At 47.4% G+C, this 16552-nt stretch overlaps 1 protein-coding gene across 11 annotated transcripts in view; it reads right to left on the reverse strand.

Annotated features, from left to right (window-relative positions):
- Positions 1 to 4001: 4001 nt before the first annotated feature.
- LOC119972708 (cAMP-regulated phosphoprotein 21-like) overlaps positions 4002 to 16552 on the reverse strand; it is a 503944-nt gene continuing 491393 nt past the window's right edge. For all 11 annotated transcript variants that reach the window (XM_038809853.1, XM_038809854.1, XM_038809860.1 and 8 more), the window contains 2 exons: positions 13723 to 13874; positions 4002 to 4789 (listed from right to left, as the gene is read on the reverse strand). In XM_038809853.1, the coding sequence (XP_038665781.1) occupies positions 4535 to 4789; positions 13723 to 13874 (407 nt within the window). In that variant the 3' untranslated portion in view covers positions 4002 to 4534. The remainder of the gene's footprint in view (positions 4790 to 13722; positions 13875 to 16552) is intronic.

Genomic DNA, 16552 nt, shown 5'->3' on the forward strand with positions numbered 1-16552 from the left:
TATGCCAGATACAGCTGCCGTGTAAGGACAGGAAAGGTTCTTTGTGAGAAGAGCTGCAGAAAGTATTTATGAGATCTGAGATTGTGAGCATTCAATGCTGGTCTACTGAAAGAGATGCTATAAAAGATGCAAAATGAATAACTTGAAGGGTCTTGAAAAATAGGAGATCAAATTATGTTACACAGGCCACCAGGATGTCACCCCATCTCAATTGCAATAACAGGTCATATCAGACATTTAAAGTTGTGTAGCATGATGCCATTAATCTGTCATTGGAGTTCGGGCAACCTGACAATGGATTTAGTCTAAGGCACCTTTTGGTGGATAATTATGCAGCCAATTCTATTTCAACAATTACTGCAAAGACACGCTACTACCCCAAGTATCAAACTTTCTCAACATAGAATCCCTACAATGCAGGAGGAGGCCATTTGGCCCATTGGATCTGCAGTGACACTTCGAATGAGCACTCTAGCCATGCCCCCCCCCCCCCCCCCAACTCTATAACCCTGTAACTTAACCTGCACATCCCTGGACACGAAGGGGCAATTTAGTATGTCCAATCCACCTATCCCCACATCTTTGGACTGAGAGAGGAAACCGGAGCACCCGATGGAAACCCACGCAGACACAGGGAGAACGTACAAACTCCAGACAGTGACCCAAGCCGGGAATTGAACCCGGGTCCCTGTCGCTGTGAGGCAGCCTGTGACATACTGGTGCAGAAACAGCAGCTTGTGGGTTTCCAGCTTCATTGGAAGGGTCCCTTTTGGGAGGATGCCATTCACTCAAGATGCCCAATTGCTCAGATTATTATCATGGCAACAGGTAAAGAAAGATGTTGAGGTAGTCAAATGTGTCAGCCAATGCTGATTGAGCAGCATCAATGTTGACAATTCTGGCATTTAGGCCAGGAAATATTTCTGAAATAAATCTCTCGAATGGCCGTAGATAGTGAGGCAAACCACTGCATCAATATAAGCTTTGAGCACAACCTGACTTGCTGGTGGACTTTCTTTTCTGTCTCACGCCAGCAGCATTGAATAAAAATAACTTGTGACAGCAACATTAAATGATCTTCTTGATAGCAATTTAAACACTAAAATGGCGAATGTGAATCTATCATGTCACATCGAGACTCATCAAGTGCAATCTATGAAACAAAGTCTGGTTTCTGGGAGAAGCTCTTGGCAGAGGTATTAGTTGGATTGATATTAAGGGTTTATCGGTTGGTGGTACGATGATGTCATAAAAAGCAGCAATTCTGGTGTCAGCCAAAAATGAAGCATGAGAGAAAGAGCAGTAAGGATCGAAAAGGGTGCAATGAATTAAGTACAGGGTCATTGATCGAGCCTAAATAAGTGACTGCTTTATAAAGCCTTGACAGTTATTTTTGATCCCTGTGATCCGCTCTAGATGTTTTTTTTCATTCATTCTCTGCTGCAAGAACTTATGGCTCAACATTTCTTGTGTGTGCTTCAAGCCAATCTGTCAAGTATCATATTTTGATGTTGAGTTGCTCACAACGTGCTCTTTCAAATGAAACATGCAATCTTGGATTCCATGATTCCACAAACTGGAGTTTGGCTGAATATAAGACTGAGTACCCCTTCAGTAAACAATAAAAAGCTCCAGTGGCAGTAATATATTAATGCCTACCCAGACTCAGTATCAAATGGAGACCATGACTGAAGTAGCAGAAAGTCGGTGAACAATGGAAAACAAAGGGTGCGATTCACCAGAAAAATGTCGGTTTTGGATGCATTTGGCAGGATGTTTTGCTGCGGCTGCAATGCCAAGATTGAGACGGCTATCCAACGGCACTTAGCCATTTCTTTTGGGCTCCCCATCGAGACAACACTTTGAAATTTTTCCGGCAATGGGAGACTGAGCTCACCAGCTGCGCTGAGCTCCTCACTAATTGGGGCGCCATTTTCAAAGGCTGTCCAATCTCTTCCTCCCCCCCCCCCCTTTCCAGATCCACCATTTTCAGGACCCTCCACCCTTCGTAACCCCCAACCTTTCTGTGGACCCTTCAAAACCCCCATGGACATGGCACCAGACATGGTTCCTTGTCAGTGCTAATCTAGTACCTGGGCACTTTGACACTGCCAGCCTGGCACCCTGACAGTGCCAGTCAGGCATCCTGGTAATGCCAGGCTGGTATTGCCAAGGTGGCACTGACAGGGTGCCTGAGTGACACTGTCACAGTTGGTTGCCAGGGGGAGTGCCAGGGTACAACCCTGCCCTGTCACCAGACACCCAGGATGGCTCTAAAATCCTCCAAGGCCACCCAAGCTGCCATCATGCCTGGTCCACGCTTATGGAAACCAGTGGCAATTGGCACCCGGTTTGAGGACTCACATGCATGGCCTTTAACTCCTGGGTGCCGTGTGAATGTGGCGTTGGGATATTTAAATGTTTAAATATTTAAATATCATTCTCTGGACCACGGTCAGTGAGGGTATGATCCAGATTGCTACAGGCATTGGTAATCTGGTGACTTGCGATCTTTACGCCACCTGGTGCGAAGTCCGATTTGTGGCTCTCCCGGGATTCACCCGTTGCACCCGCCCCGTACGGTAGCTGAATTGTGCCCAAGATCTGCATTTCCACACAAATTCAGCAGATATATCCCTCATTATTTAAGAATCATTATTACATCATTATTTGCAAATTATTATGCTGAATTTTATCCCTGATTTGTGCTGTTAGCTATTAAGAGTTCATGTAACATTGGGAGTAAAGGGAGGTCCTAAAGTTCAAACTTTTGCTCCTGGTCACTATTCAGTGATCACTGGTGGAAAGTACACACTTGGGATTTCGGCAAATGTGTCCATTTGGGCTTGATCATTTGTCTATTGCCTATAAATGGATGATGGATGTAGGGTGGGCGAGGTCTCCCAGACACGGTCGATGAATCCTGAGCCCCGGGAGAATATCTTAATGAATTGTGATGCTTTCTCACCAATTTTTTCCTTGCTTCCTCCCCAACACAAAAAATTACCCAAAATATAAGAGGATTTAAAAGAAGCTGTCAACTGTGATTTTTCCATAAGGGTGGGGCAAAAGCTGAAAATTAAATTATGCATTTTACTTGGATTGCAAAATTCCTTGCAGCAAATGTTGAAATTAAATTGCATTTGTTACTTTCCCTTGGAGATGAGGTTTGAAAAGCCTGAAGAGATCTGTCTAATAAGCAGACTGTGATTAACATGGATTCAGCCTTTGCAGTTCAATCTGTCACAAAAGCACCCCTACATGGAGACCAACTGGCTGGGAACCTATTGGAAAATTGCAATTTTCACCGATCTCTTACTGATGTAGAAACAAAAACAAAATATTAAATATGCTATCCAGCTGCAGCTCAAAATAACATAATTCAAGATTTACAATGAGGGAATCAATAGCGTCACTTAGAACAATTAGGAAAGTGTTAAGTATTTGCCCACAAGCGGATGTGCCCTTGGATGGATCACAGCATAACTTTCCGATACAATTTGAAATTCAGAGAGTATTTGCAACAATTTTCAACATAAAGAATCTCTATTCTCAATCAAGATGTTAAATCACATCACACAAGTTGCATTAACATTATTAATATTAATATAATTATGTTCCAAGATATTTACCCATTATATAAAAAAATACCAATCTACTTAATGCAACATCCATGTTAAATATTCTTCCGATTTTGTTTGTGTGGGGTTCATCAAATTTAGCTTGGATTTAGCAACACATCTTAGTGGTGGAGAAAATCAGTTTTTGATCAAGCTTGCATCTATTTATTTTGATTCACAATTGGCTTATAACTGGAAGCATAGGGCATGTAATTTTGCTGCACAGTTATAGCGATGTAAACAGATTTGCAGTTTCAGTATCTGAGTTCAGTGGCAGCTGAAAATTCAGTACAAAAATGAGTTAGCAGTTGCTTTGTGAACTGCGCTCAGAAATACTAAAACTGGCACCCAACAAATTAAAACTTCGAGAAAAGAGACAACTCACATGGTAGAAACATGACCTTTACCCATGAGGTCAAATAGTTTTATTGTGATTAAACACTACAATACAGTATATATCCATAAAAAACTCTAGTGTATATAAATTATTCCTTCCATACAGCAATTCTTTCCATTTCAGCTTTGGTACAATGTGTATTTTATTATAATAATAATTGTAATACTTTTCAGCTTCACAAACTCAACACAAAGTACAAAACTAATCAGTTTGGGGTATTACAATCTACACAGTGGTGCTCAGTGGTAGGGAGAGGTCTGACCTCAGAGAATCCATGTCACTCAGCTAAGCTACAAAGGCATACCTAGCAGGGACATAACTAAAATGCACCAGAAACCAGCAAACATTTCTTAGAATTTAATTTTAATTTTAAACAGAATACCAGCAGTGATCAACTGAGAACATGACACTCTTATTTCCTCAACTGACGTTCCATCCTTTTTATTTTTATGAAGGCCGTAGTCACTATGTCCAAAAATACATTTTGATATCATTTTATTCGCACAGAGCCACAGTGTCAGTATTTGACCTGCCAACCAGCGCTGCTAATGTTTGTACAGTTTGTTCTGCAGTTAGCAGGGATCACTGGTACATTATTGGTAGGGCAGTGGGGTGCTACCAACCTTAGGTTGTTTTGTGGAGAAGGAGGTATAACATTACAATAGACAGGCATTCCAGTGGCTGGAAGTGTTCCTTGACCTGACTGGTTGGGTAGCATGATAGCTTGTGGGTAAGATTGAGGCATCCCTTGAGAACCCTGGGTCATTGGCACCTAACAATAAAAAAATTAAATTGATCAGAACAGAGTCCTTGCATTTAATATTAATGTACAATCCACTTATACGTGTGTAATAACGTTTTTGATTTTAAATGGATCTAGGATTAACAATTAATAACACTAGTTTCGTTAATCTGATCTTTCCCGAAGGAGAACGTTGGCATTCTTACTTGCTGAGTCTAAAACTGTATCATTACCTCATGATGCAGGGGAATAAAACATGAGCTGTTGCCAGCCCTATTTCAAAGACATTCATTTTACGCTTTTCATCATAAGCTGAAGTTAAGCTTCATTCTTATGAAATTTATTCATTAATTTGCTGTTAAAAGCCTCGGAATCATTAATTTTCTTGCTCTTTGCAAGACGTCAGAGGATAAGCCCCACAGTATAGAAGTCTGGCTGTTGCTGTAGCAGCTTCAACAATACAGAAACGATAAGATGGAGGCAGGCAATTACATCAACATATTTTTCAGCTTTACATAATGCTTGATAATGACATGTTCCTGGTACATTTTTACTTTTGTGTGACAAAAAATACATTTTTGGCTATATTTCATGTGATTTCTAAACAGCTAGATTAGAAATGCTCTCTTTGTTAAGTGTCAAAATGGAAGTCAGGGGGGTAATTAATCTGCTAATAATGAGACAATGCCTCGTGTCTGATACTCAATTAAGATGAAGCATTTTTCACTAGAATAAGCCAAAATATCAACGCACACAGTCTGACTGATGGAATTGAGGTGTTAAGCGCAACCTCAGAAAAATATGACGGAAGACACAAACCTTTACCGCTTTGTCTTAAAGGATGTGGCAATTGTGAACATTTTGATTCTTCTTAATGACTACTTTGAAGAACTTGTCTGATAGTCTATTGAAAAGGTAACATTGTAACCTTCTCATTTCTGTAGCCTGGTCTTTATACAAAAGATGTTGAGTGAATACGATCAAACACACTGCACAAGTAATTTTAATCTAATTTGCAGGAGGTTTACTCAATGGAGTAAAGGTAATTTTAATCTAATTTGCAGGAGGTTTACTCAATGGAGTAAAGGGGTGCCTCAAAGGTACCTGTGGCTGGGATGGGGGAGGCAGTGGGGGGGGGAAGCAGTGGGGAGCAAAGGTGGGTCCATCCCAATTGACAGGTTAAAGTAAAATTGTCTCCTGTGTATCTAAGCATACAGGGAAGATCTGTAGGTTACATGGACATATTTTTCGGGGTCTACATGGAGTGATTCAGCAGTGTCAGCCTCAGTGATAATGGGAGAACTCTGATAGTAGTCCATAAATTGTTAAATATTCTTAAATTAGAATTGTACTATGATTTGCAAATCAAACCCAAGCAGAGAATAAAGGCGCAAGTTTTGGAATGACGCAAGCAAGAGATTTTTCCCTGTGAGAAATAAGGGGCGGGATTCTCCGTTTCAGATACTAAAAGTGCAGATACCGGGAATGAATCGTGGTTGTATTACGGCCCCAATAGCGACGTCAGTCCTGGAAACATTCAGGACATGCTAATGGGCCCGCGCCAATGCCATGTGAAACTAGTGCGATTCCAATGCACGCGTAGTGTGTGGTTCACCGGGGTCGGGTTTGTCACTCGAGAGTCTGACAAACAGCAGCCGCAAAAAAGCACTCCACTGCCCACACACTCTCATTCCAACCAAGAAGATGGCACCTCAAGCAGCATACCCGAGGTTCGCCTATACAGAGCTGGAGACGCTGCTGTATGGCATGGAGGAGAGGCTGGGGATCCTGTTCCTCGGGGTGGGAACGCGGCCACCACCCACAGATATCAACCGGGCCTGGGTGGAGGTGCCAGAGACTGTGAGCACGGTGGGCCCCACAGTGAGGACTGGGCAGCAGTGCAGGAAGAAGCTGCACAACATCCTCAGGGAGGCCCAGGTGAGTCACCACCTCCGTAACCCTAGCACCAGCCTTCCCCCCCCCCCCCCCCCCCCCCCCTCCCACACACCCCAAACCCCTACGACCCCCACCAGGCGGACCGGTACACAGTGCTAGATGAGGATGGGCAACCCCCCAGGTCGGCCAGGGTGAGCCACCACCTCTGTGCCTTGGCACCAATCCCCGTCCCACACGCCAGCAGCTACTGCCCCCACCCCAGAGGGTGATCGAAACCCACCCTGCACCACATGCCAGCAGAGGGCAATGGACCTGGTTGGTGGGGTTGGAGAGCGGGCAGTCGCCGAGGCAGAGGTCGGCATCGGAGATGCAAGTGAGACCCCAATGCATTACAATGTCCCTATGGCACGTCCATCACTTCTCCCCCCAAAACCAGCCCCACCCACAATCTAACTACATGTCTTGTCTTTAGTTTTGCAGGATCATCTGGCAATTAGATGGGTTTATATGGGGCATCCTGCCCCTGGCCGCAACCCAGCGACTCACCTGGTGATGAGGTGGGAACTGCTGGTTACCCACCCTCCCCCGCTGAAACCCTGTGACACCCAGAGCACATGCCTGGGGATGACACCGACTAGTCGCCCCTGCTGTCCTCCCGCATCCCCGAGGCACTCACCTCGGCTGGGCGTTTTAGTGTCGAGGCTCCTGGGCCGCTATCTGGTGCACAGCACACACATGCTGCAGTACATCAGGTGGAGGTGGGAACCCTGAGGGGGCGGACGTTTGGAGGGCAGCCTGAGCCCTCGGGGACTAGCTACCATTTAGACAGGTCTTGCGTTGCTGGAAAGGGTTGTCCCATCAATGCTGGCAATGCAGGCGCAGAGCCAGGGACTACAGGAGGGAGTGTCAACAAAAATACAGCGCCTGCAGGTGCAGTCGGAAGAGTCCAACCGCCTGCGGGGGCAGGAGGCGGTGCTGGCCATGTGTGCCACCCGGGCTAACACCGCATGAGTGGCGTCCGCGGTAGAGGCCTTGGGGGTGACAGTATCGGCCATGGGTCAAGATGTCCCAGGCCTGGGGCACTCTGTGCAGGCAGCAGCTGAGGCATAGGATAGGGCGACCATTACACAGGCAGCCATGTACCAGGGCCACATGAACATTTCAGGTGCACTCCAGAGCTTGGCCAAGTCACAATGGGTTATGTATGTGGGCGCCGAGGGCATTGGCCTGGCGCTGGAACTGCCTCAATCCCTGAGTGACATAGCACAGTCCCAAAGGGAGATGGTAGTGACCCTGTGCTCCATGGCCATAATCATAGAGACCCTGGTGGAGGCAGGAGCTGGCCTCCAGGACTGGCAGCGCCAGATGGTGAGGGAGCTTCTAGAGCTCTTTTCAGCTGCTCCCCCATCCTAAGTAGCAGTCTAGGGGCCATCGGGCATCCTGGGGAAGGAGGAGGTGATGGGGCCCATGCCGGTGACTCTGCAGGGGAGGGTCTGGAACACTGCAGTGTCTCTGAATCCCCCCCACCTGTCCCCAGCGCAGCGAATGGGCAGCGATCAGAACAGAGCGACACCCGGAAGACTGCCAAGCTCATCCCTGCCCAGCCGCTCCAGAGAACAGCCGTCAAAAGGGAGTCAGGTTGCAGGGCAAGATATGCAGCAGTTTGCCTCCACTTCTGATGTACTGCCTGGGGACCCATTGGATGGAACATGAGGGCACGTAAAGTCCGAAAGTTAGACACCAGTTAAGTTGTAAAGCACATAGGTGAGCGATAAGGGCCAGGACACAATACCTGTACATATCAATATTAAACACCTGTTCACCGATGTTCCGAACTGTCTCGGTCCTCTCTCTGAAGGGTGGAGCGATGGGCTAGGAGCAGGGGGTGTGCTGGGTTGGCGGAAGAGAGGGGGTGGTGGAGAGGTTGGTGGTGTGCGGTGCAGGTGTTGGAGGTGGGACACGGCCAGGGCCCACCCTGATGGGAGGGTGGTGCGTAGGGGTGAGATGAATCGTTCGAGATGCCAGGCCCCCGAATCGGTTAACATGGAGGTGATCAGATTGCTCCAAGCGTGTTGGCCCTGCCGCACACATTGTGCAGCATCCTGTGGCTGCCCAGGCCCCATATCCTACCCATCCTCGCCCTCCTTCACATCCTCCTCGTCGGATAAGGCCTGGTGTTCATCCTCCTCCTTCAGCATGTTGCCCCTCTGCGGCGCAATGTAGCGGAGAATGCATCAGGTTACCACTACATGGGAGACCCTCCTGGGGCTGTACTGGAGGGCCCCTCCAGAACGGTCCAAGCATCTGAACCTCATCTTCAGGAGGCCGATGCACCGCTCGATCAGATTCCTGGTTACTGAATGGGCGTCGTTAAACCAATTCTCCACATTGTCTGTGGCCTCCAGATAGGCGTCTTCAGCCACGCCTGCAGCGAATAACCCCTGTTTCCGAGAACCCATCTCCTCACCCGGGGAGCACCTTGAAAGTGTCGAACACGGTCGAATGTGCCAGTATGAAGGCGCTGTGCGCGCTGCCTGGTTATCGGGCACAGACGTGTACGATGTGCAGCCAGTGTTCACACACCAACTGCACGTTCAGCGAGTGGAACCCTTTTGGGTTGTGAAGGGCTCCCCATCATGTGGCGATGCTCGTAGGGGGACAGGTATCCCATCAATCAGCCCCTGGACCTGAGCATCTTGGTGATTGCGACTAATCCCGTTGCCCGGGCAACCTGGTGGGCTTGGTCCATATACAGGTAGATATACTGTGACACCCGGGCATACAGGGTGTCCGTAACAACCTGGATGCAGCTGTGCACGGAGGTCTGGGAGATCCTGGACATGTCCCCACTCAGCGCCTGGAAGAACCCCATTGTAAAAAGGCTCAAGGTGACGGTCGTCTTGACGGCCATCAGGAGCTGGTGTCTTCCACTATACCCCCAAGGCTCCAGAAGTGCCATTTTTTGGCACAGATGTCTCCTGATCTCCCTGTTCAGCCAGAGTCAGCAGCGGCACATTCAGTCAGGCTTGTTCTCGTACGACAGGCGATACATATACACATGAGGCCTGATGTGATGCCTCCATCCCATCTCCTCCTTGGCCTGTTGGGGGCCAGCTCTCTATCATCATCACCTAGCTCCTGCTCCTCCGGGGAAGGCTCTTGTTCTGCTGGGTTCTCACTAAGCAGCTCCTGCTCATGCAGCCTCAGTGCATCCACTCGGACTGCAGCTAGGCAAATGCCAATCAATCAATCTATACCAATATCCATTCTCTGCAGGGGGTAAAGGGCACACATGTTAGCAATGGGAGTAGTCCCATGACGAACCAGGTCCAACGGGCTACGCTGTGGCCCTGGCCTGCACTACAGCCCCTGCCCCCGCATGTCCCCCCGCTCCATTCTCATCCCGGCCATTCCCCCTGACACTTTGCCCTTCTCACTGCACCTGTGGCCTCATTGATGCCTGGCACTAGGGAGCCTCTCAACCCGCTCCCCGTCCCGGACAGCAGGGGTATTGGTGGTTGGCGCTACCCATGCCAGAGGTACGCTCTGCGGCCCCTGTCTTGTGCCCTCCTGTGAGTTCTACTGTGGGGTCCTCACTGAGTGGGCTGTGTAATACCACGCCAGCAGAGTGGCGCCAGGATGTGTGGCAGGATGTGTGGGCGCAGCGCACCACTGATCTGCGCTACGCTTGCTGCCATGTGTGCAGGCAGGACTCATGGGTGGGGCTCAGCTAGGGGGTGTGGGCACCTGTTGGGACCAAAGCTGCAGTGTGCTGTGGGTCCTTGTTATGTGCACTGGTTGTCCCTACTTGTCTGAGGGCAGGGGCGCAGTGTGTAATCAGAGCATGGTGACAGCCTGGAGCATGCAGATGGGCTAGCTGAGGTTGTTACTGGTGGGACATCTGCCTTGCTAGGGGCTGTGTGCCAAGGTGGGTGCTGGCAGCCACGGTGCATGTGTCCACGGGAAGGGTGTGCTGGGGTGTGACAACACTTGGTGGGCTACGGGCTGTGCTGGGCCATGTCCATCCCATGGATGGGTCTCCTGGGGTCTGTGGGCTCCTGGGGGGATGGTCTGGGGTGGGTGACCTCCATACAGCCAGTGTCACTCTGGGCATCTATGGGACACAGTGGAGTGGAGTCAGTCAGTGGAGTACACAGCTGGATGGCTGCCTTGCAGGCCGCGTCAATGGCAGTCCATGCCCAGACACCCTGATCCCAGGCGGACACCCCGACCCCACAGTCCATCTCCGTTGCCCCCCCCACTACTTCCCTCAGCCCTGGCAGATGCTCCCCGGCCAGTGGCACGACCTCCTCTCTCTTCCTCATCAGCCACTGGCCTGTTTCCTGATTTTTAATACCACAAGTGAAACATGCCGTCGTCACTTCCACTTGGAGGGGGCTGAGCATCGCTGGTGGCCGGAGAGTACAGGGTCGAGCCCATTAATGATATGCTAATGACCATACCGTACAACGTGCATGCCCACGCGGGCGCGCAGAGTGGAACGCATTCACATCGCTATCGAGGTGCCAGAACATGGCATTTCGTTAGGCGCCCGGCGCTTACCACGACCTTTGGCTGACATTTGGATCACGATTCGGGCATCGTTGAATGGAGAATCCCGCCCATGTAATTATTTTCTACAGCAATTTAAAGCAGCTGGACATAAAACTAAATGATCAATAACTGAAATTTAAACTTGAAATGTGGGAAACATGACGATAGATTTTCAAATAGCTGCCTGGGGAGGTGTGGAAATTTGATGCTGATGAAACTGCCATTACAGATACTTTCCCGGAATGAAAACCATCTAGTTTCTATAATTGGTGGTTGATCCACCAGGGGAATTTTACCTCCAGGTGACAAGTTGAAAATTGACTGCATGTTGCCTGCAGGACAAGTTGATCATGTTGTAAATTAGTCAGGATACAAAGATATTTGTCCTGGGTGCTAATTAAACTATGCTTGACCAAGGCATGAACAAAAAAGTGAGATACTAATGTAAAACCCTAATTATAAGCATGCAGTGTAATATTCCTCACCACTGCATTGTTAGTCAAGGATGATTGACAGCTGAATTCAGAGACTTGTGCACTGTTTAAATTTGGAAAGTTCTATCAGAGTTTTTGTTCTGTGCGGATATCTGAACTCGAGGAGTGTACTGGACATAATACACGTATAACAGCTTAGCGTGAGGATCTAAGGAAGGCTGATTCATCTAAAAGTTCTGTTATTTACCTAGTTTTGCAAAAAATATTCAAAAACGGACTATTGGGTATTTTATTATGTTAAAAGCACTTTAGAATTGCAAGTTACTGGTGTGGACTGACTCTGGGAGAGATTCTCCCAAAACGGGAGAAATCGTAAAGCTGGCGTAAAACCCGGGCGGGTTTTACGGCAGCGCGCCCCTTCCCGACGGGGGACCGATTCTGGTCCCCGGTCGGGGCTAGCAGCCCGACGCCGTAGGCTCCGGCAAGACGGGCTTAACGAAAATCGTTAAGCCCGCTTGCCGGAGTTAGCGCCGGCTGACGCGTCATATGACGTCAGCCGCGCATGCGCAGTTTGGAAGACTCAAACCCGCGCATGCGCGGGTGACGTCATCGCGTTTTTGCGCGAAACCCGCGCATGCGCGGGCCGGGTTGCCCCTCAGCCGCCCCGCGAATGGATACTGCGGGGCGGCGGAAGGACAAGTAGTGCGCGGGCATCGGGCCCGCTGCCCGCGATCGGTGCCCACCGATTGCGGGCCCATGGCACCCTTGGCACGGCCGTATCGGTGCCATGGTTATTAATAGCGAGTTTGTGACGCCGTTTTTACGAACGGCAAGACCAGGTGTGTTTGCCGTTCGTAAAAACGGCGGAAAGGGCTGGGACTTCGGCCCATCTAACAGCTGAGAATCGCTGCCGGCCGTAAAAAAACGGCGGCAGCGATTCGGGTCGGGACTTCGGCGGGGGGGGGGGGGGGGGGGGGGGGGAGAATAGCGGGAGGGCGGCAAAAATGTCGGGAAGGCCCTCCCGCTATTCTCCCACCCGTCGTGGGGGGCGGGGAATTTCGCCCTCTATTTTTCCATCATGTGTCAATGCATTGTGAGATTTGTAAGTAAATGTATTAGTTTTAACCAGTGGGTTTTGTTACAGCAGTATGGTATCTTCCAAGTCAGGGAATATAGGATTTTGATACAGCAATTCAAAGTCGTTATTAATCCTGAGCATGCTATCTCAGATGCAGAATACATAAAAGGGATCAGGGTTTGGGTGAGGAGGCTTGATCTGATTAGTTTTCCACTAAGATGACAAGGGTGCTGGGAAAAGTCCAAGCTGTTATCAAAGTTATTTGACAAAATTGTGTTAAATTGAGTGATGCAATTTCATAATGTTGACAAAGCGCCTCATTTGGCAGTCAATTGACAGACATTGCTTAGACTTTGATAGGGAGGCTATTTGGAAAGAAGTATTTTTGATACACTAACACTGACATTAAAGTCAATGCATCAATGACCTGTCAAAAAAATATACTTGCATACTTCAATGTCAGTAATTAAAGAGGTTGCATACGTTAATTTTCGAAGGGGAAACCGAAATGTAAAATATGTGGGCATAATTAAATGAAAACCAGAATTTTTCAATGCATCAATAAAGAAACAACACAATGAGGGATTGCTAAGTATAAATTGCCTTGTGATTTAATGCTGTTGTAGACATGTTGTTCATCCTCAGTGACATGCATCTTATTTATCTTGGTAAATTGGGAATGCTGCAAGATTAAGGCATCCATTTGGCAGAATGTAACATGGCCATCATGGATGCTAGCTTGACAGTAGATTGAGAATGACTAATTACAATATGACAATTAGGGTAGGGTGAGAGTTATTCTCTGTGAGGGCAGAAAATATTCCCACATTGGTTATTTGTAGTTGACCATCGCACCATTCAACACATTAAATGTTGCTTTTTCAAGCAATTAGTACACAAGCCCCAGAGTGACATATCTTATTTGTCCAGCTTTTCTAATTTACTAAGTATGGAGGTTGGAAAGCCAATTGAAAGATGTCAAAACTGCTGATGATACCTACTTGGTAAGAAGACATGGCTGGATATTGGACCATCACACCTGGCACCTGATTTCCCTGCTGGCTGTTCAAGAGGTTCTGACTCTGGGGCGGCTGCTGCACTCCCATCAGGCCTTGGAACCCTTGCTGCTGATTAGGCAGCACAGCCTGAAAACCTGGAAGGAGAAAGAGTTGGTCACGGTTCTCATCTTTGAACTCAACCTCGTCTTCCGAAGCTCATTACAAGCTCCAACGCTGTGAAATTATAAATACATGTTATTTTGCCTGACAAGAAAAGGCTTTGGTATAAATACAGAGAAAAAGTTGCGACAGTAGCAATCAAACTGTCTGGAGATAATAGCAATTAAAACAACAGTGGCGCATTCAAGATGCCTTAAACTTGGAATAACTGCCAAAGATGATCATAATTAAATATATGTGACCCTAATTAACCCATTAACACCACACGCACAAGCATTTCACTGATCAGATTTACATTTAATGACATTTTGGCAAAATCCTCAGAGGGCTGGGACAAAGCCTTTGGCAAACCTCCTGATGTCCATTGATTGAATATTCCCATTGTGATTTTGTACCTCGGATATTCCTGGGTTGATTTAGTCACAAACACTCTGGTGTGGATTGCATTTACACTTGGGATACTAGGCACAGCCTATCCATGAGAATTCCAACTGGGCAAATTGGGCAGCACCTGGGATGCACGATTATTCTACGCCTGTTCAATGTGACATAAACAGCAAGTCAACTTTGCGTTGCTATCGGTGAGCATGATTGTAATGTGTGCAGCCAGTGCCTATCCTGCTGTTAAATAGCTGCGTAAAAGAATCGTGACATGCTAACACAAGTTAAAGCTAGCCTGCACCACGTAAGGCCACTCTGCATCTCTGAAAGTGGAGGTGCATTGTTGCTGGAGCAGGCTGCAGAAGGTCTTTCAGAAATAGAGCCAACATCTGCACACAGGGGGCGTACTCTTGTGGCGAAGATGGGCATCTTGGCTGCGGTTTAGAAGCTGGCAAGAACCCCACATTGTCTCTTTTCAAGAAGGCCATTGCATCTTGAGCCACAAATGCACTGAATAAGTCAGCAGTAGTCTTTCCTTAATGACACAGCAGCAGGCGTTCCCTCAGGATCAAGGACTTACATCCTGCTGGCCAATCAGAGGCCGGCAGCTATTCTGTACTCAACGGGCCACTGGGGAGACAGTGCTGACAATTCCGCACTTACCTGAGGCCTTGGATCTAGGAGTGATCCAGGCACAGGTGAGTGATGGAGGGAAGGGAGTCATGGGGTGGGGATCGTAGGGGACTGGGGCTGCCGCGTAAAAATGGTTTTCCTCCTGTCATCATTGCCTCTCTTCCCAATCAACTTAAAACTGTGCCCTCTGGTTCTCAATACTTCCATAAGGGGAACAATTCCACTGCTGCCTCACGGTGCCGAGGACCCAGGTTCGATCCCGGCCCCGGTCACTGTCCGTGTGGAGCTTGCACATTCTCCCGCGTCTGCATGGGTCTCACCACCACAACCCAAAAAGATGTGCAGGGTAGGTGAATTGGGCACACTTATTTGGAAAAAAATGAATTGGGTACTCTAAATTAAAAAACGTTATGGGATCAGTTCTCCCTGTCTGCTCTGTCCAGACTTCTCATGATTTTTAACACTTCTATCAAATCTCCTCTCAACCTTGTCTTCTCCAAGAAGAACCATTCCAGCTTCTCCCATCTTTTTATGTAACTTAAATTCCTCATTCCTGGATCCATTAATGCCTTTACATCATTCTTAAAAGGTGTGGCACCCAGAACTGGATGCAATGCTCCAGTTGAGGCAAAACCAGTATTTTATATAAGTTTATCATGACTTCCCTACATTCGTGCTGTATACTCCTATTTAAACAGAGGACCCCATCTACTTTATTGACCTGCCTTGCCATCTTCAATGATTTGTGCACATACTCCTAGGTCCCTCTGCTTCTGCATGCCTTTAGAATTGTATCCGTTATTTGATTTTGCTTCTCCACATCCTTCATTGAAATGGAACACTTCAATCTTCTCTGCACTAAATTTCATTTGTCACTTGTCTTCCAATTCCACCAGCCGATCTATGCCCTTTTCAAGTTTATCACTATAATCGTACGTTTCGGGCCATCCACAAATTTTGAAACTGTGCCATGCACACCAGGGGGGCTCCACTATAAACCTTCTTCCTATCAGGAAAACAACTGTTCACCACTACTTTCTGATCCCTGCCATTTGTCCAGTTTTGTATTCATATTGCTACAGCCCCTTTCATTCCATCAGTTTTAACTTTGCTCACAAGTCTGCTGAGTGGCACGTTATCAAATGCCTTTACACTCTTTTTGAACAAGCATACAGTTAAGTATAGTCAGCCTATCTATACCTTACCCTTATCAATGTTCAACCCTTTAAGTGTCTAATCCACCCTTGCTTTCACCATGACCTGGATAATATATTCTTCTTCGGTAAAGACAAATGCAAAGTATTCATTTTGTTCCTCAGTATATCACCTGCCTTAATGCACAAATCCAGCTTTTGGTCCTTAATCAGCCCTACTCCTCCTTTTACCAACTTTTTATTATTCCTATGTCTACAGAGGATTTTTGCATTCCCTTTTTATTTTCACTGCCAATCTCTTCTCATACTCTCTCTTTGCTTTTTCAATTCCCTTCTAAAACTTCTATATTGAGGCTGAGTCTCAATTGTATTTTCCAACTGGAAACTATCACGTGCACTCTTTTTCAGCTTCATCTTACTCTCTAATTCTTTCCCATCAAGGGAGTGTGGTGCTAAATTTGTACAGAATGTGAAGCCCATCTTTT

This window comes from Scyliorhinus canicula, chromosome 10 (assembly GCF_902713615.1).
Source record: "Scyliorhinus canicula chromosome 10, sScyCan1.1, whole genome shotgun sequence".
NCBI classification, from domain to species: Eukaryota; Metazoa; Chordata; class Chondrichthyes; order Carcharhiniformes; family Scyliorhinidae; genus Scyliorhinus; species Scyliorhinus canicula.